The 24,076-nt window shown below is 51.7% G+C and overlaps 1 protein-coding gene across 1 annotated transcript in view; it reads right to left on the bottom strand.

The window, feature by feature from the left end:
- Positions 1–24,076, bottom strand: part of FAM20C (FAM20C golgi associated secretory pathway kinase) — a 56,567-nt gene that overhangs the window by 9,052 nt on the left and 23,439 nt on the right. The window contains exon 4 of the mRNA XM_064295932.1: positions 1,443–1,535. Coding sequence (XP_064152002.1) covers positions 1,443–1,535 — 93 coding nt within the window. The remainder of the gene's footprint in view (positions 1–1,442; positions 1,536–24,076) is intronic.

Raw genomic sequence — 24,076 nt, 5'->3', positions numbered from 1 at the left:
ATTTAAATCCGATCTTAAGGAGGCCCCAGCTCTGCCATGCTGCGAGGACAGGAGGGGACAGCTCCGGAGGGACTGACGTCAGCAGCACTTGTGACTGCCTGAAGAACTGAAACACGCCCTCATTTCTGTGCTAAGTTTAAAATGAAATGAAATGAAATAATCTGCTTTTAACAGAAGACTTTCTAAACGGCGCTGTACACATTGCTGCGTGCTTAATTAAATGGTACGTGCTGAAAACGGGGTCTTTTCTTGCTGATACTGGTCTGTGAGACACCTCGCCCGCCTCCTCTGTGACAAGACGACCAGGCTCCGAAGATCTTGGCTGCCCACCCCCCCTCCCCATGCTAAAATATAGACCACTAAAGCCCCTTCCTTCCTTTCTTCCTCCCTTCCTCCCTCCCTCCCTCCCTTCCCTTCTGCTTCCCTTCCTTCTCTTTCACCTTCCTTCATTCTTTCTTTTTTCCTTTGTTCACACCTACCCATCAGCCTGTCAATAGCTATACATGAATATGTCCTGACTGTTGGGCCCAGTCCAGGGTCTGGGTGTACGTCACGGACCCTCTCTTCATTAGAAAATAATAAGTAAGACAAAGGGATTCTGGGCAAATCAGTTACTCATGGTGCCTCAGTTTCCTCATCTGTAAAATAGGACAATGGTAGTACCTACCTGTTGTGGATTGAATTGTGTCCCCCCAAAATGTGTGTCAACTTGGCCAGGCCACAATTCCCAGTATTGTATGGTTGTCCTCCATTTTGTGATCTGATGTGATTATCCGATGTGTTGTAAATCCTAACCTCTACGATGTTAATGAGGCAGGATTAGAGGCAGTTATGTTAATGAGGCAGAACACAATCTACAGGGTTAGATTGTATCTTGAGTCAATCTCTTTTGAGATATAAAACAGAGAAGCCAGCAGAGAGGAGAAGGACTTCATGCCACCAAGAAAGAAGTACCAGAAGTGGAGAACATCCTTTGGACCTGGGGTCCCTGCACTGAGAAGCTCCTAGATCAGGGGAAGATTGATGACAAGGACCTTCCCCCAGAGCTGACAGAGAGAGAAAGCCTTTCCCTGGAGCTAATGCCCTGAATTCGGACTTCTAGCCTCCGGAACTGGGAGAGAATACATTTCTGTTTGTTAAAACCATCCACTTGTGGTATTTCTGTTACAGCAGCAACTGGATAACTAAGACACTTCCTACAGGGTGTTATGAGGGCAAAATGAATATATATATACGCATATATACATATATGTGTATATATATGGCTCAGAACAGGGAAGTCACTGGATACAGAGTAGAGTCATTGCTGTTGTTATTGTCATTGTTACAATGTGCAACTGTATTCCAGTGCCTGGCAAGTCGCAGGTGCTCAGTAACAAACCCTGAACAACCTGGAGTCTGTGGGGCTCCTCTGAGCAGATGCACAAAGAGGGAGGGCTCACCTGTCCAGGTGGAAGGCAGCAATCTCTGCATTGTGTCTCTCGTAGTCGGAGAAATAAAAAAAGTCGGGAGGTGTCTCCTGCTCCCTGGTTTGCCTGGAGAAATGGGATAAAACAGAAAGCATGTATTACTGAGAAGGCCTTCTGAGCAGAAGGACAGGCAGGGTAAGCTGGGTCCTGGGAGCCCACTAAGATTCCCAGGGACTTTGCGAGCTGGTTGCTAAACAGAGTTGGAGTTAAAAATCAAACGAGAAACACAATGAAACAAAGTTTTAAACAAACGACTTCCTGATTATTTTATGACCCTGTACTGCTTCCCTGCTCTCTATGTTGTGTATGTTTTTCGTGGTTGTGGAAATGTGACATAATGGGGTACCACCATGCATCTCCACCCCACCCTACCCCTGCGCTCCCCTCCCCCGTGCCCCCAGCCCCGGGCTCCTGACCTCATGGTGGAAGCTTTGCTGGCTTGTTAAACTATTACCAGCCCACCACTGGGCCAACAGCCAAACAAGGGCAAGGGGGGGGGCCCTGGGTGGCAGCAGGGATTGAGGAGAGGACAGGTTCTGGTTGTCAAGGAATCACCCCAAAAGTGAACAAGACACAGACTTCTCCAGGGTTAAACTCGGGGGCCAGGGCCAGGTTCCCAGCAGCTCCCTAGAAAGAAAGCTTCTCCTCGGAGGGGGTGCCTATGGGTCCCCCATTCTGAAGTCCACAGAATCAATCCATTTTTCAGTGCCTACTCCCTTCCCACCCCACCGAGGGGCACCTGGACCTTCACCCCAGCAATTAGGATCTTCCCGCCCTCTCCTCCTCTCCCCTGCCTTGGTCCCCATCTCTCCTTCTCATCCCCTGGGCTCCATTCAAGACTCTCTGCTCTGTCCCGGCGCTTCTCTCATCTCTCTGCTTACACTGTTCCATCTTTCTGGAATGACTTTCCCTTCACATCCCCAGGTAGCTAAGTCAGCCTTTTCTAGAGTGTATCCACCGCTAAACACCAGGCTGGAGCTTTCTAGTGCACACGCGCACGCACGCGCACACACACACACAAAGCAAAAAACGAAACCCATTCCCCTTAAATTGATTCCGACTCATAGTGACCCCATGTGTTACAGAGTGGAATTGTTCCATAAGGTTTTCTAGGCTGTAATCTTTACAGAAGCAGATAGCCTGGTCTTTCTCCCATGAAGTGGCTGGTGGGTTTGAACCGCCGACCTCTCAGTTAGCAGCCAAGAGCTTTAACTACTGAGCCACTAGGACTCCTTTTCTAGCACAAAAGACATTTGAAGTTCATGTAAAGGGTGCCAATCAGGGTCCCCTCTTGGGTCTTGGCTGTGCACATTAGCATCCAAAGGCTCTGACAAGGCTTGCGGCCAACGTGTTTAACCCATTGTTTCCCAGGCTGGGCTTGGCCAGGCTGAGCCAGGAGCTGGGGGTCCCTGAGCACACATTCCTTCTTTGAGACTCCAGAAGGCATAGCCAGCAGGTGGAGAGGGGGTGTGGCTGTCCCAGGAGGGGTCAGCATGGATATGGCTTCACAGCCAGGGTGAAGGAAACCTGCTTTAACCAGGAGAAAAGAGCTCAGTAGGCATTTTGTCTCTCCAAGACTATCTGGCACGTAAATACGTAGACCGACTTTGGTCAGATCTTCTCAGGCTGACTCTCACATTCATAGGCTGCACTCCAGTCTTCCTTTGGGGCTTGACGGTCCACACATTTCCCCTGCAGCGGTGCAATCTCTTGTCTGTTGAGAAGCTTCCTCAGCTGCCAAGTGGGGTTACGGGTGGCCTGTGGGAGGCAGCACGCCCCACCTCTGCTTTGATGCTCCTCTCTGAGGGTCACCCTGGCCCTGCGGGGACAGGGGCCAGCAATAGATAGCGGGGCACAGTGACACTGGCCTGACTCAGACCCAGGGTAGGTGCCAGGTCCTAGTTGCTCCTTCTCAGCCAAGTGGGCTCAATGCCACTCTTGGACTGACCGGGGACTCCCATCTGTCCATTGTTACCGGGATCCACAGCCACATAGGGAGTGTGGCTGAGCCTGGGGGGCTGGAGAACCTTCCACATGGGTCTAGTCCCATCTCTGCACTGGCTCACTGGGTATGGGGTCGTGGACCATCCCATGCCTGAGGACCTGGAAGACCCCTTGGCTCCGATTCTGCACCACTCACAGAGAGCCGCAAACAATAGGAAGGAACAAGCTTGCACCTCCCTCTCCCTCTGTCCCAGCCAAGGCAAGACTTTTCCTGAAAGGTCAGCCTTGTTCTGCGAACATAAAGGTCTCTGATATCTCTGACCCAGGAATGTCTAACAAACTGTCCAGGAAGCAGGCACAAGGCACAGCTACTTTTTCAGGTTCCTGTAAATGCAAGTGTTTGACCTTAAGATTTGGAAACATCAGCAGACAGTTGTCCCTCACAAGTCCAAGAGCAAAACTCCTTCCTGCACAAAAATGGAAGTCTGTTTTCTGTTTCTGCCTCCACTTTGGAGCAGGGCTTCCAACCGGTTCCCTGGTTCGAACCCCTGCTGAGAATTTCCATTTCTAACAAGTTCCCTGCTGAGAATTTGTATTTTTAACAATTTCCTAGGAAGTTATACGTAAGAATCACCTGGAGATCTTGTTAAATTGTAGATTTTGATTCAGTATATCTGGGAAGGAAATACAAATTCTCAGCAGGAGTTCGAACCAGAAGGAATCAGTTTGAAGCCCCTGCTTTGGAGGGGGTATTTTACTCCAGAGGGTTCCTTCAGGCCAGACCCAGAGTGGGAACTCAGCCCTCAACCTTTTCAGAATTTACCAGAACAAAAATGGCTGTGGCCTGCCCAAGTGCTGACAACACGAAGTAATGAGAATCTAGGGTCCCACGTGTGATTCAGCCCAAACCTTCTGCACCAAGGTGGAGGGCATTCTGGTCTGAGATTGAATGCTCCTAGTGATAGGAGACTCACTACCTTTCCCCAGGTCAACTATAGCCAGCTTGTGGATCCCTCTAGCCTAGAACCTTTCTTCCAGAGCCCCTCTGAATATAGCCCCCCCCCCCCACCGGCTTTTATACCTTTCAACCACTGAGTGACCTACAGACATAGAACAATTGAAATCCATCTTCAGGGAGGTGAATGGCCCAAGGGGCAGGATGGAGTCCTGGCCTCAGGCTCCCTTGCCTCCTGTGTGTTCTCAGAAAGCCACAGGCCGGAAGATTCCAGCAATCCCTCATGCTTCCGGAAAGTCTATCTCCTGAGTGAGGGATTTCTTTGTCAGCCCTTCTAAGAACTTGTTTGTGACACGCAGCCCTCAGCCCTCTGGGAACAGACTGTTTCTCATGACCCCAATGCTGTGATGCTTGACCTGACGGGCATCTGGTGAGGTGTGGGCCGGCCTCACACTGAGGACCTTGGTGGGGCCAGATGTCTGCTCCAGGAGCCCCAGACGGTCCAGCCGTGTCCACTGGGCCTTGTATATATACACCTACATGTAGCTATTTAAAAATACAATATGCGTCACCCACTCCCTCAGCCCTTTCTCATTTTGTTTTGTTTTAGTCTGTGCTGCAATTAGGAATTATTCTCTTCGGAGAATACTGGCCTTGACCGGTCGTTGCCTGGGCAGCCAGCAGTCACTGCCCAAGGCATTCCTAGAACCTTCCCAGGACTGCTGACCCGTGAGGAAGCCCACTCAGAGGGTGGGCACCAGGCCTTGCTCAGAGGTAGAGACCCCCGTAGACATGTTCTCACCCACCCAGGCCACCTGGGAAATAGTGCCCCAGGTTGCCCTCTTGAGTGACCGCCTAGTGTACCCTCTTGTGCGGCCTAGGCTTCAGGTCAGACTCCCCGCCCACAAGCCCCGTGCTGACCACAGGACTTTCTCCAATGATGGACACATCCTAGCCTGCATTGTCCAGTACACAGCTGCTGGCCACGTGTGGCTGCTGAGTACGTGGAACGCAACTAGCGTGGCCAAGGAACCGACTTTCGCATTTTATTTTATCAAGTTAACTGTAAATAGGCACATGTGGCTAGTGGCCACCCTGTTGGGCAGTGCGGCCCTAGTGGACAGGGCCTTTCTAGGCCTCTCAGATCTCAGACCTGTCCCTCTGTCTGTCTACCTCTGCCTGGTGGAACCATGTGAGGCTGGTCCACCTCTGTCGTCCACACGGCCAGAGGACCCGCTGAATTCAGCCGGCTGCCTGGCCTCTGCCGCCCTTCCTGCCCCACCTGCACAGCCTCTCCCCCATTTTCTCACTTGGACCCACCCATGGCCACTGCCTCCAGGAAGCCCTTCCAGGATTCCTCAGCCCTCTGGGGGCCTCTTGCCTACCTGCCCCCAGGTGGCACTCACCGGTACGACCTGCAGAGGGACAGTATGCCTGGGCTTCACCTGTGTGTGCCATGGAGGGCTCATACCCTGTTCCTGGATCCCTCCACACTCACACTCACAGCACCCTGGGCCCTGCACACAGAGGCAGCCATGGAGTGTTGGAGCAGGAGAACCCAGGTCTGTGTCCCCTCAGAGGACAGACATCACCCACAGGCGCACTCCCGTCTCAGCTCTACCACCGACAAACAAGCCGCGAGCCCCTGGAGCCCCGCTCCAAGCCACAGACCCACCTCTCTAAAGAAGAGGAGCAGCTGGCACCCAGGGCTGCTGTGGGGACAAGGTATGCATGGGCCGGGTACACTGTTGGTGCTCAATGCGTGCTGGACCGATATCTGCATGCAGCTGGATGTGAAGCAGAGCAGTCGGGACCCCTAGAGCACCGAGGCCTCACCTTGTAGGTAGGAAACTGAGGCCCTGGGAGGGATATACACTCAAACACATACTCATACACACATACACACACGAATGCACACATGTACATGCGCACAGGCATTCACACACAGTTACACACGCATACTCATTCACACACACATATAGTTGCACACACCAGTACTCACACAGTCACACACATGCACAAACACACATATGCACACACTCAGTCACTCACATGCACACACATTCATGCACTCACACTCACACACACCCCCCCTTGGGACTGAGCCATCGGAGGGATTCCGAGAGAGGAGGGCACGAAGACTGACTCCGCGGATTTCCCAGCCCAGCCTTTGGAGGGGCTGGGCAGGGGCACTCAGGGCCTGAACAGGCACCGTGTGATTCCTGGTGGCCCAGCAGAGGGAACAACTTGCTGATTCCAGCAAGTGGCACCAATCCCGTCATGAATCCCACTGCTCTGGTGGCACCTGAGCCCAGCAAGTGGCACCAATCCCGTCATGAATCCCACTGCTCTGGTGGCACCTGCCAGCAGAAAACCTGGGGGGTGGCCTTGACCTGGGGAGGGCCAGACAGATATCAGCCTCCGACCCCAGCTCAAGCCCTGCTTGTCAGTCCCAGCACATGGAGGGGGAGGGTGCAGAGCCCTGGGCAGGGCAGCCCAACACTGGGCCATATTCAGGCGCCCCAGGCAGGCAGGCAGGGAGGGAGGAAGCCATGCTGGGAGTAGATGTAGTAAGCGGCTAAAATTACCAGCCTTTTAGAGCCCCGGGGTGCTGGGCAATCTCCCGATCTCACCCCTCTCCACACTGGCCCTCCCCACAACCCTGAGGACATGTCCAGGCAGGCAGAAGCCTCCACGAACTCCCTTGGCAGTGGATGACTCTCCAGCCCCTACCCTTTCCATTGCTTCAGCCCTGTGCTGTGTCCTCCAGTGTGGCTGGACCCCAGACCTCTCGACCTCAGGCCCCTTGGTGTGGGTGCCCTCTGTCTAGACACCCCTGCCACCCTCTCCGCCACCTGTTCCAGTCCCAGAAGCCTCTCTGACATTCTGAGACAGACCCGGCTCTTTCTCTGCAGAGCTTGGCACAGCCACATTGGGCACCATTGTTTGCTAGACTAGGGAGGAAATGCCTGGAGGCAGGGGTGTCCTCTGGACTCGTGAGCCTGGCCAAGTCCTTGGTTTATGACAGGTGCTTAATAAACAAATGAGTGAATGAGGAATTCATGGAAGAAGTGCAGAGAGAGGAGATGGGGAGGGGATACAGCTATATGCAGACTGCAGCTCCTCCCAACCTCGCTTCTTCAATTTCCATCTTCATCATCAACACCTTCACTAACATCACCACCACTAACATCATTGCCAACATCACTGTCATGGATTGAATTGTGTCCCCCCCAAATATTCTGTCAACATGGTTAGGCCATGATTCCCAGTATTGTGTGGTTGTCCTCCATTTTGTGATTGTAATTTTATGTTAAAGAGGATCAGGGTGGGATTGTTAACACCCTTACCCAGGTCACATCCCTGATCCAATGTAAAGGGAGATTCCCTGGGGTGTGGCCTGCACCACCTTTTATCCCTCAAGAGATAAAAAGGAAAGGGAAGCGAGCAAAGAGGGGGGGACCTCATACCACCAAGAAAGCAGTGCTGGGAGCAGAAAGCATCCTTTGGACCCGGGGTCCCTGTGCAGAGAAGCTCCTAGTCCAGGGGAAGATTGATGGGTAGACCACCCGAAAGAGAAAGCCCTCCCCTGGAGCTGACGCTCTGAATTTGGGCATCTAGCCTACCAGACTGTGAGCAAATAAATTTCTCTCTGTTAAAGCCATCCACTTGCGGCACTTCTGTTACAGCAGCACTGGATGACTAAGACAATCCCCAACACCACCATCACCTCCACCACCACTATGACCACCATCATCTCCACCATCACCACCATGACCAGCATCACCATCATCATCCCCACCACCACCATTACCATCATTTCCATTATCACCATTCCACCGTCATCACCATCACACCACCGTCATCATCACCATCATCATCACTATCACCACCACCACCATCATCTCTACTGCCTCCACCTCTACCACCACCGTCACTCACATATACTGAACTCTCACTGCCTGACCTGCAGTGCCCATACCTGTGACGCTTTTAACAAGTGGGCATTTCTCTTTGCCAGTGATGTGGCCTTTGTTCCTCTCTCCTTCACCCCTGCCTACCCTCTGAGCTGGTCTCACACCTGGAGTCCAGGTGGCTCTGAGCCCTGCTGCTCCCAGAACTCCATTGCTATTCCTCAAGGCCTGCTCTGGCCAGGTTCCAGAACAGCTCCTGGTTCCCTCAGGGCCCAACTTGGCCACATCTCACACCTTGGGGCTTTCCACTGACCTACCTCCCTGGGCTATTCACAGAAAGAGGCAGCTCTGTCCAGCCCAGCCCGAGGTGGCCTGCCCCTGGGGCGCCTCACAGCCTGTGGGCTGCATTCATCTTCCCTGTATGTAGGCCTGCCAAGTTCTCTTTCCTGGAATGTTCCAGAAAGCTTAGACAAGTGGCAATGGAATATGCTTTTATCCATGTTCCCAATGACTCCTCGTTCCCCAAAGGGCCTCCAGGACTCTCCCGGGGCTTCTGTGTCTCTTGGGCAGGCCTACCAGATGTACCCACAGCCTACCATGACCCCAGACATCAGTCATACCCTCCTTCATCTCACACATGAGCCCCACTGCCAGCTCCTTAACCACTGTGGGTTGTAAGATGTATCCCAGCTGGCAGTGAGGGTGGAGCAGAGTGCTGGACTGGTGTCAGGAGAGCTGGTAGTCCTGGGCCTTGGTTTCCCCTCTGGACAATAAAAAGTGGGAACAACGAGCCCTAAGGGAGTCCCTAAGGGCATGAAGGTCCAAGGGGTCTCTGCCACACTGGGAAGGTAAGAGGCCAGGTGGGAGGGGGTGAGCCCCTGGTGAACCCCCCATGTCACTCAGAGCAGACAATTTTCACGGTGCCTTTTCCAGCCCCCACAAGCTGCCCCCCAGCTGGCTCCCACCAGAGGCCCCCTTAAGGGGGGCCCTGGCCATGCTGGAACCCCACCCACTGCCCTGGCACCCCACCAGCCCCATACCAGGAGGTCCTGCCTCTGAGCAGAGAGCAGCCGCACCTTGTAAATCAGCATCTAGAATCACACTTCTCCTCCCCCTCAGGAGCTCCTTTCAAAGTTCAAATGAGAGACGCAAAAATACTGGGAAGTTGCTATTCTAAGTGAGAAGTCCCTGTGTGTCGTAAATGGTTAAGCGCTCGACTACTAGCCGAAAGTTGGCAGTTCGAACCCACCCAGAAGCACCTTGACAGGCCTGGCAATCTGCTTCCAAAGGGTCACAGCCTTGAAAATCCTATGGGGCAGTTCTACTCTGTCACATGGGGTCACCATAGATTGGAAATGGCTGCTCGACAGCAACTAAGAACAATTCTAAGTGACAGGGACTCACCTCCCACGTTGGGCAATGAATAAGGAAAACTGAAGAATTGATACCTTCGAATTACAGTGTTGGCAAAGAATACTGAATATACCGTGGATTGCCAAAAGAACGAACAAATCTGTCTTGGAAGAAGTACAGCCAGAACGCTCCTTAGAAGTAAGGATGGTGAGATTTCATCTCACTTACTTTGGACATGTTATCAGGAGGAACCAGTCCCCGGAGAAAGACATCATGCTTGGTAGAGGGTCATCAAAAAAGAGGATGACCCTCCACAAGACAGACTGACACAGTGGCTGCAACACTGGGTGCAAGCAGAACAGTGATTACGAGGATGGCGCAGGACCGGACAGTGCTTCGTTCTACCGGAGATAGGATTGCTATGAGTCAGGATCGACTCAACAGCGCCTAACAACAACATGCAGGAGACCTGGGCTTGATTTTGGCCAATGTACCTCATGTGCAGCCATCACCCCGTTGTTACATGTTGCCGTGATGCTGAACAGGTTTCAGTGGAACTTACAGACTAAAAATGGGTAAGAGGAAAGGCCTGGCAATCTGCTTCCAAAAATCAGCCAATGAAAAGCTTATGGATCACAACAACCCAATCTGAAACTGATCATGGGGATGGTGCAGGACCAGGCATGTTCCTTTCATTACGCACGGGGTCACCATGAGTCAGGCCGACTCCATGGCAGCCAACAACGACTATAGTCTGTGAGCCCCTTGGGGGCAGGGACCCAATGTTATCTGTCTAAATATGACCCTCTGGGCAGAGCTGGGCTCTCTGGGAAGTCTGAAGACGAGGAATGTGCACAGAGTGGGGTCAGCCTGATCATGGGTGGGAGCAACAGAGTGGACCGGTAGGAGGCAGACCAGGAGGCTGGGGTGAGTGGGCTAAACCTTCTGACCCTCAGTCTCCCCAGCTGCAAAATGGGGATAATTCTCCACACCTCCATCCATCAAACAAAGCTTTGGGGGGAAGCACTGTGCCTCCTGTGGGGCGTGGCCAGCCGAGACCCCCCGCTCCACCTCACCCACTCACTCAGCGCTCACAGAGTGGACCACAGCAATGGGTCAGCAACAGGAAAGACCCCGTGGTGAATTCATCAGAATGAGCGAGATGGACAAGCCTTGGTTCCCTCTGGGTTTTGCTGTTTAAGACTTGCACTGAAATAACCAGGGTTGTGAAAATGGCTCCTGTCACTGCTGGGGAGGAAGCAGAATGTGAGGGTCCTAGGGGTGGCACCTTCACTGGCTGCCGCCACCTGTTGACCCACCCTGCCTATCTCCTGGTGAGTGTCCTTGCCCAGTGCCAGAACACCTCAGGACTCCAGGGGCTCAGAGTCCCTGCAGCAAGAAAGCCTCACCCTGGGCCTGAGTGCTGCTCCTGCTTGGCTGGCTGTTCAGGGGACAGCTCCTTAGGGGGACACCTGGGGGCATTTCTGGGGCCGCCCAGTACCCACTCAGGCTGGCATTTCCCCTGGACTGGCAGGGCCACAGCGGAAGCAGGGGAGGCAGGAGGAGACAGGTTGAGCCCATGCAGGCCGGCGCTCACCTCTGAGGTGAGGTCTGAGGCCACATCCATGTTTCCTGGGCCACCCTGGACAGAATGCTCCCAGCTGACTCAGGGGCCTTCAGAAAACACTTAGGAAAATTACTGAACTCACTGTACCTGCAGGAGTCTGAGCCCATCCAAACTGGCCCAGGTTCTCCCAGGCGCCCAGGCCCAGGTGTGCAAGATGTGACCCACCCAGGACAGAGGGGCAGAGCTGGCTTCCTTTTGCCTCAGAGGGAGAGGACGCAGAAGTGTGGATGGGAGATGTTCTCTGATGATTAGTGAAGGAAGCACCCGCCTGCCATGAGGGGGCAGGTAGGTCGGGCACAGAGTGTGTCCTGGCACAGGAAGATACTGCCACTACAAACACTGGGACTGTGCAGCCATGAAGGTGACCATCCCCAGGCACTGTGGTCAGTGCCACAGCGAGGTTGAGAGGCCTGGGAACCACAGTCCCCCCACCAATGTCTGCTCGGCCGTTCCGTTTCACTTCGGCCCAGACAGGGTACCCCCTTATCCGAACCTACAACTTTGCCTCCAAATCAGCAATGGGACCCCCCTCCCAAGCGGGGAAGGGGTACTCAGAGCAGGGACTCACCCCAGAGCCTTTCGAGGGAGGACTTGTGGGAGGGGGGTTCTGGTTTCTGCCGGGGGTGGGGGGCGGGCAGTGGAGAGGAAATAAAAAAAGCTTAAGGAAGGAAATTCATAAAAAAAAGAAAAAAATGAATATGCACAGATGGAATAAATGCACCCCCCCCCCCACCCAGGCCCATCATGGGAGACATCTGTCCAACCCCTACACTCCCCCATGTGTGGTCATGGGACTGCAGGTCCAGCCACACCATTCAATGCATCATCGGGAGTCCCCACGAGGAAACTGGGGCCCCGGCTTCCTTTGGAGGGTCTTTTGAGAAAGGGTCTGGGCTCCATGACCCCACAGTGTGGACAAGACTCCCATGATGCAGAGGGGAGGTGTCACTCGAGGCTTCGTGGGGTCTAGGCTGTCCCATGCTCTGCTGGAAGGAGGTCCTGGGGCACAGCGACTCCTGCCACGGTCGGTAAGGCCCCAGGACAGATCTTTCCAACGCCCACCTCTTTATAAGCTGCTGACTCAACCACTCACAAAGGGGCCACGTGTTAGGAGACCTGGGTGGACTCCAGGCTTGGAAGGGCCCAGGACCGTCCTGGCCACAGAGCCTGTGCCGGTGGCTCCTCCCCAGCCAAGCCTGGGCCTCCTGCACTGGACACACTGAGCTGCTCACACTGTTGCCTGGCTCCCTGAAGGAACTCTTTTCTGGGAACCAGGAGTCGCCCCTGGGCCCCCACCCCCATGCAGGGAGCGGTCAGCCCTGGAATCGCTCCTGGCCATAGCCCCTGAGGCTGGAGCCAGCCACACCTGGCCTGTGTCCTGAGCAGGCAGAAAATATGAAGATTTAAAGGCTGACTTCAACCCCACCCAGCATCTCTCCCTCCCATAAAAAGCCAGTTGAGGGATCCAGGCAAACACTCGGCTCCGAGGCAACCACACCAGGGAAAGGCCCATCCTGGCAGCTCAGTGATGAATGGGGAGGGAAGAGAAGGCCGTGTTCTCAAGGCTCAGAGGGCTGGGAGCCCGAGAAACATTCCGGTACTTTCTTACTCCCAGCCTGGCTTAGATGGCCCCAAGGTCACTAGAAAGGCATACCCTGGAGGGCAGCCCCTCAGGGGGCCTCTGCCCCCAGGACAATGTAAATGGCAGATCTCCGAAGCCCTCTGGGCAGGGGCTGCTCAGAACCGGTTTTCTGGATCGTCGGCACTTCCAATTCTCTCTCTCCCTCTTCCCTAGTGCTGACCACATCCAAGTCTCTTCCATTAGAGGGGCTTCCCTTAGCTCTGAAGAAGCACGGTAAGAGCTGATGGTGATTATTCATGCTAAAGTGAGAATGGCTACTGGGTTGGCCTCTCCCAGGGAATGCTGATAGTAGTTATTCACACTAAAGTGAGAATGGCTACTAAAGTGAGGTTGGTCTCTTCCAGGGAATCTGTGGCGGCCTGAATAACAGCTTGTCAAAGATGACTGAATTCCCAGAACCCGTGAATATGTTACCGCACATGGCAAAAGGGACTTTACAGATATGAGTAAATTAAAGAGGTAGAGAGACTATCCTGGAACATCCAGGTGGGCTTGATGTAATCACAAGGGTTCTTGTGAGAGGGAGGTAGGAGTGTCAGCGTCAGAGAGGAGAAGACGCTACACTGCTGGTTCTGAAGGTGGAGGAGGGGGCCATGAGCAAAGGAGTGTGGGCGGCTTCTAGACACTGGGACAGGCCAGGAACAGAATTTCCCCCAGAGCCTCCAGAGACGGCGTGGCCCTGCCAATACCCGACGTAGGCTTCTGACCTCCACGAGAACTGTGAGAAGAACTCTGTGTTGTTTTAAGCCACTGAGTTCGTGGTGAATCGTCACAGCAGCTGTAGGACATGAACTCCTTCCTGCGCAACACCAATGCAGACGAGGTGGAAAAGGCTGTGAGATTTGGTCCATTTCCACCAGACCTGGTCTTGTATCAGTGCTAAATTCATCGTACTTTTAAGAAGTGGTGCAGAGCATTCTGAGGGGGGCTTCTCTTCTTTCAGAGAAGCCACAGGGAGACAGAACTGAGGACCATCCAGTGTCCCCCATACTCACAGCCATCCTCCATGGCTCCCATACTGTCTCCATTTTAGAGACAAAGAAATCTGAGGTCCCAAAAAGTGAAAAGGTAGGTGCAAAGTCACACAGCTGGGAAACAGCAGAGCCTGGACTGGAACCAGGTGGCTGTGACCCCCTGTCCAGTGCTCTTTCCATGACGTTGTCGTTGCTGCTACGGAGTTGGCCTTGACTTTGATTTAGGCTACTCCCTGCATGACGGAATGCAATGCTGCCTGGTCCTGCTCCATCCCCATGATTGGTTGCTGATCAGGCCACTGTAATCCACAGGGTTTTCATTGACTCATTTGCAGAAGTAGAGCACCAGGCCTTTCTTCCTAGTCTTAGTCTGGAAGCTCTGCTGAAACCTGTTCAATATCACAGCAATACACAAGCCTCCACTGACAGATGAGTGGTGCATCGGCTGGGAATTGAACCTGGATCTCCCACGTGGAGGGCGAGAATTCTACCACTGAGCCAGAAACCCAAAATCAGGGTGTTGGCAGGGCTGCACTCCCTCTGGGGATCCTTTCTTATCTCTTCCACCTTCTGGTGGCCATGGATGTTCCTTGGCTTGTGACTGTATCACTCCAGCCTCTGCCTCCGTGGTCCGTTAGAGGGACTTCCCTTAGGTCTGACGGAAGCACAGTAAGAGCTGATGGTGATTAGACCTCGTCGGTGGTCACATCTCCCTCTACCTCCCTCTTACAAGGACCCTTGTCCTTACATTTAGGTCCCACCAGATAATTGAGGATAATTTCCTACTCAAGATCCTGAACCACACCTGCAAACACCTTCACAGGTTCTGGGGATTGGGATCTGCCATTTCAGGAGGGGGAAGGGGCAGGGGGCATTTCTCAGGCCTGTTCACTGCCCCTATAAAAGTGACCATCCACGACCCCCATTTCTCATATCCAGCTCAGACCCCATCCCCGGGGGGCCAGCCTCAGGGAGGCCAAGAACCAGCTCAGGCGACGCTTCCCTTTCTTCCCTGACTCACCATGGGTCCTGAATCACCCGAGGAACCTTTCTGTCTTGGGTAATCTTCCTGTCACTCACCCAGCAGAAAGCAGCCCCCTTGTCATTAGAGAGATATATTAAGCTGTTTAATACCAGGCTTTCAGTTGTAGATGTTCTGGGAGTAGGGAGGGGAGCCCTCTCCCCAGCAATTGTTTCAGCGAGGCAGTGTCTCACACTAATTTTGGCCATCACCTGTCCTGGCCCCGTGGAAGGGGGGGCTCCTGTTTGTTTGTCTTACTTAAAACCCTGGGTCCTTGCCGATTTACCCCATCTTTCCTGAGATTAAAATATTAGATCTAGGTTTACACCTTCGTGTTTGGACAAAACACTGAGTTCCTCCAGGACCAGGGGCGGGGGACAGTCCAGGCTGGGGTCCGCCAGCCCTGGGTTCACAGCCAAGCCGTCGCTGTCCATCCCAGGAGCACTTTCTCTCCTGCTGCTGTGCAAAGCCAGAGGGACCTTGCAAATGAGGAGGGCGGAAACCCCAGGAAAAGCAAGGAGGGCAGCAATGAGCTTTGAATATTGATCCAAGAGGCCCGGCACCTCTGCCAGCTTGAATACATCATTGTCAAGTCCCTAGGAAGCAAACATATCCGTGACAAGGAGGGAGATGCTGCCCAGCACACATGTGAGAAGAAAATCGGAAGGTGTGCCTTTGGGAGTTCTGAGCATGAGGATGAGACGCTGAGAGGTAGCCGTGAAGGCAGCCCTGCGCAGGCAGACAAGCCCATCAGTGATGGGTCCATAGGATTAGCCTCCTATAGGCATCGGAGGTAGATGTTCTAGTGGTAGAAGGCCCAGTGGGGGCATCAGGAGGCTGGCTTGGACCTTGAAGGGTGTCCCTGAGCCCCTCACGTGACTTTCAGTTTCGACTTCTGGCTGTAAATGTGAAGGTTGGAAGGATAGTCTCAGAAATAGCCAGTTCTGGGTCAAGGTTCTGGGCTGAGGCCCCTTGGACCTCACCCCAGTGTGGGACCCAGGCAGCCACGCATGCTTATATCTCTAAGTTGGGACAGGAGTCCCTGGATGATACAAACTGTGAACGTGCTTGACTGCTAATCAAAAGGCTGGTGGTTGGCGTCCACCCAGAGGCACCTTGGAAGAAAGGCCTGGATATCTACTTCTGAAAAATCAAAAACCTGAAAACCCTAGGTAGCACAGTTCTACCTACAGGGTTGTCATGGATGGAATTATGTCCCCCCAAAAATGTATGTATCAACTTGGTTAGGCCATGATTCCCAGTATTGTATGGTTGTCCTCTGTTTTGTGATTGTAATTTTATGTTGAGAGGGTTAGGGCGGGATTGTAACACCACCCTCACTTAGGTCACCTCCCTGATCCAAGGTAAAGAGTTTCCCTGGGGTGTGGCCTGCAAGCAGAGAGTTGGGGGCCTCATACCACCAAAAAAGCAGTGCCCGGAGCAGAGTGTGTCCTTTAGACCTGGGGTCCCTGTGCTGAGAAGCTCCTAGTCTCGGGGAAGACTGATTAGAAGGCCGACAGAGAGAGAAAGCCTTCCCCTGGAGCTGACACCCTGAACTTGGACTTCTAGCCTACTTTACTGTGAGAAAATAAACTTCTCTTTGTTAAAGCCATCCACTTGTGGTATTTCTGTTATAGCAGCACTAGATGACTACGACAGGGGTGAATTGGGGTTGATTCCACAGCAAAATTTTTTTTTTTTTTAATATATATCCTGGATTCTAGTCTTGTGTGAATTAATATGAAATGAAAATATTTTCTTCCAATTTGAATGTTTAAAAAAAAAAAAAAAGTCGGCAAGATTTCTCAGCCACGGTGTTGAGCCAGAGTCTGGGTCATTTTAACGACCAAGCCAGGTGGGCAGCTTTTCTCCCGGCATTTTTGTTACATGGTCACAGACTTTCACATCCTGACTTGGGGTGGTTCCCCTGGGCCAGCTTTGCCAGGCAGGTTGGCCACGTCCGGCAGCCAGAGTTCCCGACCTGACCCGTGACCTGCCACCCTCCAATGACCACCTGACCCTGTGGGATGGCCGGCTCCCTCACTCCCCAGAGATCTCAGGAAACCACTGCAACAGCTCTTCAAAGCAGGAGGCAGAAGAAGAAGAAAACGGCTCGGCTAGTTTCTTTTGATGAGTGGGAAGTTAACCAGAGGAGACTTGTGAATCTCACAGCATCAACTTGATGGGCATAAATTAAAAAATTATTCAAAGGAGAGTTGTAATGGAAAAAGTCTGAAGTCATTTCCATCTGAAAGTAATTGCAATGGTTTAGACTCAATTTCAAAAGCAAAAGAGGAGAAAAGATTTGCATGAATGTTAAGACCTGCTGGATTTTTAAATAGCTCCCTCAGCTCAGCCAGCATTCACGGATATGACTAAGTGGAAATGAATCCACTTCCCCACAAGTCCAAGGTGCTCCTGTCTGTGCTCAAGTCCCCATGGTTTATCATTTTATTTAAAGGTAATAAAAAGACAAGCACGCTACTCATCTACCAAACCATGGCTTAAATATTTATCACCAAGACTACCGCTATAACGTTGGTTTTTCCCCCAAGGAGTCCTCGATGTTTGGAAAATATCGATAGGAAAAATTAACTGAATCCAGAGATCATGGGCTCGCACTCCGGCCCCTCCAATAGCCTTGTTTAAGGAGGCATAAGTCTGCAAAATGTCCTTCCAGGACACAGAAAACTAGACCCGATCGAGACACTTTTGAATCAAAACCCCTGACTTTCATTTTCTTCCCCAGGAGAAGGAAAATGAAGGCCAGCCTTCTCTCCCCTCCTTTTAATCTCTGTTCCCTTTCAGGACAATAGGAACTAGGGCCCACACCATAGCCGGCTGGCACCCTGCTGTGTGTAATAACCAGAGAGCCGCTCTTGATGCTGCTTTTCAGGGGGATGTCGTGGGGAAGACGACTTGCTTGCTTTCATTTTAAACAAAGGGAATAATCTTTTCCAGAAGCCCCGGATGGAAGGTTACTCCAGGCTGAAGAGGACAGATGGCCTGAGAAGGGTTGGGGGTCTCATCAGAGAAGCCACACACGAAGTGAGGGTGCTCGGCTGGGGGAGCCTGGGCTCAGTCCTTGCTGCCCGGACAGTTCTCGACGCAGTCCTCAGCTTCTCCGTCTGTGAAATGGGGGCACGGCAACATCAGGCCTGAGCGGTGCTCTCTGGGGACAGTTTTCCTTAGATTTTATCAGTTGTTCATTGCCAAGTTGTACAGTTGTTAATCACTTCCTTTCCTTTGATGTTATTAGGCAGAGAAATGTCTAGCTGCCAAGTGGGAGCAGGAGTAGACGGCTGACTTCTGTGGACAGACCGAGTCAGGGCAACTATGGCTGAAAGTGAATCAATGCGTATATGGGCCACCAGGGTGACCCTGGCTACTGAGTAACCTGTCCTGGCAGATGCTGGCCCAGCACATGTTGTGGTGCAGGTCCTCAGAACCACAAAAGGTGGGGAGGGGTCTCTGCTGGTGCGCCGTGCCAGGGCCGTGCAAGGTCACACAGGGCCATGCAGGGTCATATGGGGCCATGCAGTGTCACACAGGGTAACACAGGTCACGACGGTTCACATGGGACCGTGTGGGGTCACACAGGATATGGGGTCACGTGGGGTCACACAGGGCCACGTGGGGCCACAGAGGGCCACGTGGGGTCACAGGGGCCATGTGGGTTCACGTAGGATCACACAGGGTCATGTGGGGATCACAAGGGACCACATGGGGTCACACAGGGTAACCCAGGGTCATACAGGGTCACACGGACCATGCAGGGTCATTCGGGGGTCACACAGACTTGGGTGAGACCCAGACCGCAGCTTGAGGCCCTGGCTCCTGGCAGTGAGGACACCTGCTTCTCCAAAGCCCCTCCACCTGCCTGCCACTCAATCTCTCACGGAGCGCTAAGTGTGTCCTGGCGTGGGGTGTATGGTGCCGAGCAACATCAGGGCAGACAATGCCCAAACCACCAGCCCTGTTCCCACTGTGGGCACAGAACGCAGATGTGCTCTCAGTGTGGTGGGTGGGAGGGGTCGACAAGTCACCGGGAAGGGTCCCTGCGAGGACTGAATGCTCAGAGAGCCCCCTGACACACGGACATCCGTCAGAGAGGCACGACAGGGGCTTCCGCTGTGGGAGCAAGGGCAGCTCAGCCAGGAGCCAACGCTGGCAGACCTGGGAGCCCACCGCCTGCACAGGGCCAGAGACGGGCCCCCAGGCTGGATGGGCGACAAGCCTGTTCCCAGCACCCCGTTGCGCACACACACACATCCCATGCGCACACTTGCACACCCTAGCACGCTGAAGCCCTGGTCAGAGGAGGAGGGCTCAGGTTTCTGCCTTTGGAACACGGTCGCGCCTGCAAATTTCTCTGCAGCTGCTTGTTTATGCATCTTGGCTGGGAGGGATTCCTGGCCTCAGAGCAGCTGTTCCCAGATGGTTTGTCTGGAAAGTATATATATGTACACATACACATATATACACGTATACATATATACACACATGCACATGTACACACACGAACACGTGTGTGCACAAACGCACACGCACACACACACGCTTCTATTCTTTGCAGGGGGAAGCAGAGCAATGAGCAGTGGGAAGGTCCTGCATGTCCCTGAGGAAACACAACGGCACTCTAGCTCCACAGAAGTCGGGCCGAGGCATGGGTCCAGGAGGGCGCAGACAGAATCAAGGGAGACAGCACAGTAGGCCGGGCCTGCTGCCCTCCTCGCCTAAAACCCAGCTAAGCAGGAAACACGAAGCAAGCTGAGTGTTTAAGGCCCTGTAACCCTAGGTGGGGCCTGAAGGGACTCGTCAGGTGGTCAGGAACAGGGGTTGGGGCGCCTCTTCCAGCCCTGCCATGCACACAGGCCAACAGCTCCAGGGTCACTGAGGGGCCTGTCACCCAAGTCAGGAACCCTGGACTCATGCTTCGGCTGTGCTCCCTCGCTGTTGATGTTTACATCGTTTGAGCCTCGATTTTCTCCTCTGGAAGGGAGACTTGAGAATGAAAATAATACCCACCCCAGAGCAGTTGTAAAGGTCAAGTGCCATACGATGGGCTCAGAGCTTCACAAAGTACACACAGGCATCTGCCACTGTTACCAGCCAGAGCCAGGTGGTAAAATGAAAACAAGCTCGGAGAGATGGGCTCTGGCAACGGACCAGGCTGCCCACCTTGAACATCCAAATGTTAAAGGAAAGGAGGTAAAAGGAGCATGTTGTGGGGCACTCGGGCGTTGTCAGCTGCAGGACACTCTACCCAACAGAGCTGAGGTATGTGGGCATAGGTGACTCCAAAGGCCACCACCTTGAGGGTCTTCCAGACCTAGGAGGCAGGGCAGGACAGCAGGTAGCCTTCAAGACCCTATCTTAAGGGAAATGTTACCCAAGGGCCCAGACCGGGGTGAGGGCAGCCTGGCCCAGGCAGAGGGATCAGGGTGCTCGCTGCGGTGAGCTCTTCAGGGCTGTGACGTCCGCAGACTCTGCAAGATCCCTCAGGCTTCTGTGTGGTGACACTCAGGCCTGCCTGCGAGGTTCCCAAGACCCCATGCTGCTTGCCCCGCATCACAGACACAGGGTACTCTGGCCCAACAGGCACTGTCCGGACTTCCACTCTCTGAGCGGAAGAGCAACCGGTGCAAATCTGGACAACTTTGGCTGTAACTACTGAAGGCCACACCTACTCTATGACCCAAAATTCACTCCTAGGCATGAATGGATGGATGGGTAGGATGGATAGGTAGGTAGGTAGGTAGATGAACACACAGACAGATAAGACAGATACCTGCTGTCTAGCCAACTCCAACTCATGGTGACCCCAGGTAGAACAGAACAAAACCTTGCCTTCTTCTGCACCATCCCTATGATTGCCGGCATATTCAAGTCCATCCTTTTGGCTATCATGCCAAACCATCTCACCAAAAGTCTCCTCATCCTCAATGGCCCTCTACTTCACCAAATACAATGTCCTCCTCCAGCGATCGATCCCTCCAGATGACGTGTCCAAAGTAAGGGAGTCATACAGTATTCTATTATGACCCATAAGGGTTTCATTGGCTAATTTTCTAAAGTAGATTGCCAGGCCTTTCTTTCTAGTCTGTCTTAGTCTGGAAGTTCCACTGAAACCTGTCCACCATGGGTGACCCTGCTGGTATTTAAAATACAGGTGGCATAGCTTCCAGAATCACAGCAACATGCAAGCCACCACCATGTGACAAAGGGACAAACAGGTGGTGGCCTAGGCACACAGCTCCCCACCAAAATGGGTGCTTCTGTCCAATGAAGGTACACGAATGTCCACAACAGATTTATTCTTAATAGCCCCAGACTGAAAACAACCTCAAGGTCGATCAACTGGATAGAAATGGTGGTGTATTCATAGTAGGGGAAGCCGTTCATTCAGGAGACTGAAGAAACCACAGCTACACACAACAACACAGGCAAATCTCAGACACAGTGCTGAGCAAAAGGACCATCTAATTCCATTTATATAAAGCACAAGAGCAACAGAGGGACGCTGTCTACGGAAGCCCGTTGAGGCTGTCCTCGGGAGGTAGCACCCCAAGGGCAGGAGGGGCCTCTGGGGGCTTGGCAGGTTCTGTTACTTGATCTTCTCCTGGTTATACGTAGGCGTTCCATTTGTGAATATTCACTGAGCTGTTCACTTATGATTTGTGTATATTTCTATACGACTGTTATAACTCAATAAAAGTGTAAATTTTTAAGAGGCAAGAGAAGAGGGAGGAGATGGGAAATTATTATAAGTGTTGGTAAAATTAAAACTTTATTGAATTTTGCCAACACATATAATATTTGCTCTTGATCTAATCTAATCTCTCCTGGATCAACATAATGAAAAAAGGCCCCAAGAGGGGCAGTGAATTGATAAACAGTGAAGATTGAAACTATTCACCACCTTTGTCAACCCAGGCCTTGAAATAAAGGGCTGATATATATAGAACATCCCCACATCTGTCAATTTGTTGTGCTGTGGTGGCTTGCATGTTGCCGTGATGCTGGAAGCTATGCCACCAGTATTTCAAATACCAGCTGGGTCACCCATGGTGGAAAGATTTCAGCTGAGCTTCCAGACTAATACAGACTAGGAGGGACCTGGTGGTCTACTTCTGGAAAAAAGTAGCCAGTAAAAAAATAGCGGTGGAACACTGTCTGATACAGTGTTGAAGATGAGCCCCTCAGATTAGAAGGCACTCAAAATATGACTGAGGAAGAGCTGCCTACTCAAAGTAGCGTGGATGGAGTCAAGCTTTTGGGACCTTCATCTGCTGATACGGCATGACTCAAAACGAGAAGAAACAGCTCCAAACATCCACTGATAACAGTAACGTGGAATGTATGAAGTATGAATCTAGGAAAATTAGAAGTAGTGAAAATGAAATGGAATGCATAAACATCAATATCCTAGCACTAGTGAGCTGAAATGGACTGGTATTGGCCATTCTGAATCAGACAATCGTATGGTCTACTATGCTGGGAATGACAAATCAAAGAGGAACGGTGTTGCATTCATCATAAAAAAGAACATCTCAAGATCTATCCTGAGGTACAATGCTGTCAGTGATAGGATAATATCCATACGCCTACAAGGACAACCAGTTAATAAGAGGACTATTAAAACTGACGCACCAACCACTAAGGCCAAGGAAGAAGAAATTGAAAATTTTTACCAACTTCTGCAGTCTGAAATTGATCAAACGTGCAATCAAGATGCATTGATAATTACTGGCGATTGGAATGCAAAAGTTAGAAATAAAGAAGGAACAATGGTTGGGAAATATGGCCTTGGTGATAGAAACGCATGACAGAATTTTGCAAGACCAATGACTTCTGCACTACGAATACCTTTTTTCAGCAACATAAACAGTGACTATACATGTGGGGTAAACTCTGGTGGTGTAGTGGTTAAGCGCTATGGCTGCTAACCAAAAAGTCAGCAGTTCAAATCCACCAGGCGCTCCTTGGAAACCCTATGGGACAGTTCTATTCTCAGAATTCACTTGACAGCAACGGGTTTCGTCTGGTGTTTTTTTTAATACATGTGGACCTCGCCAGATGGAATACACAGGAATTGAATCAACTACATCTGTGGAGACAATGGAAAAGCTCAATATCATCAGTCAGAAGGCCAGGAGCTGACTGCAAAACAGATCATCAATTGTTCATCCGCAAGTTCAAGTTGAAGCTGAAGAAAATTAGAACAAGTCCACGAGAGCCAAAGTAAGACCTTGAGTATATACCACCTGAATTTAGAGACCATCTCAAGAATAGATTTGACACATTGAACACTAGTGATCGAAGACCAGACGAGTTGTGGGATGACATCAAGGACATCATACATGAAGAAAGCAAGAGGTTATTGAAAAGACAGGAAAGAAAGAAAAGACCAAAATGGATGTCAGAGGAGACTCTGAAACTTGCTATTGAACACAGAATAGCTAAAGCAAAAGGAAGAAATGATGAAGTAAGAGCTGAACAGAAAATTTCAAAGAGCAGCTCGAGAAGACAAAGTATCATAGTGAAATGTGCACAGACCTGGAGCTGGAAAACCAAACGGGAAGAACACGCTCAGCATTTCTCAAGCTGAAAGAACTAAAGAAAAAAATTGAGCCTCGAGTTGCAACACTGCAGGATTCCATGGGGAAAATGTAAAACAATGCAGGAATTATCAAAAGAAGATGGTAAGAATACACAGAATCACTGTACCAAAAAGAATTGGTGGATGTTCAACCATTTCAGGAGGTAGCATATGATCAAAAACTGATGGTACTGAAGGAGAAGTCCAAGCTGCACTGAAGGCACTGGCAAAAAACAAGGCTCCAGGAATTGACAGAATATGAATTGAGATGTTTCAACAAATGGATGCAGCACTGGAAGTGCTCACTCGTCTATGCCAAGAAATTTGGAAGACAGTTACCTGGCCAACCAACTAAAGAGATCCATATTTGTGCCCATTCCAAAGAAGGGTGATCCAATAGAATGCGAAAATTATCGAACAATATCATTAATATCACACACAAGTAAAATTTTGCTGAAGATCAGTCAAAAGCGGTTGCAACAGTACATCAACAGAAAACTGCCAGAAATTCAAGATGGATTCAGAAGAGGACATGGAATGAAGGCTATGTCAGATGGATTTTGTCTGAAAGCAGA

This window comes from Loxodonta africana, chromosome 12, assembly GCF_030014295.1.
Source record: "Loxodonta africana isolate mLoxAfr1 chromosome 12, mLoxAfr1.hap2, whole genome shotgun sequence".
Classification (NCBI taxonomy): domain Eukaryota; kingdom Metazoa; phylum Chordata; class Mammalia; order Proboscidea; family Elephantidae; genus Loxodonta; species Loxodonta africana.
This window is presented reverse-complemented; position numbering and strand designations above follow the sequence as displayed.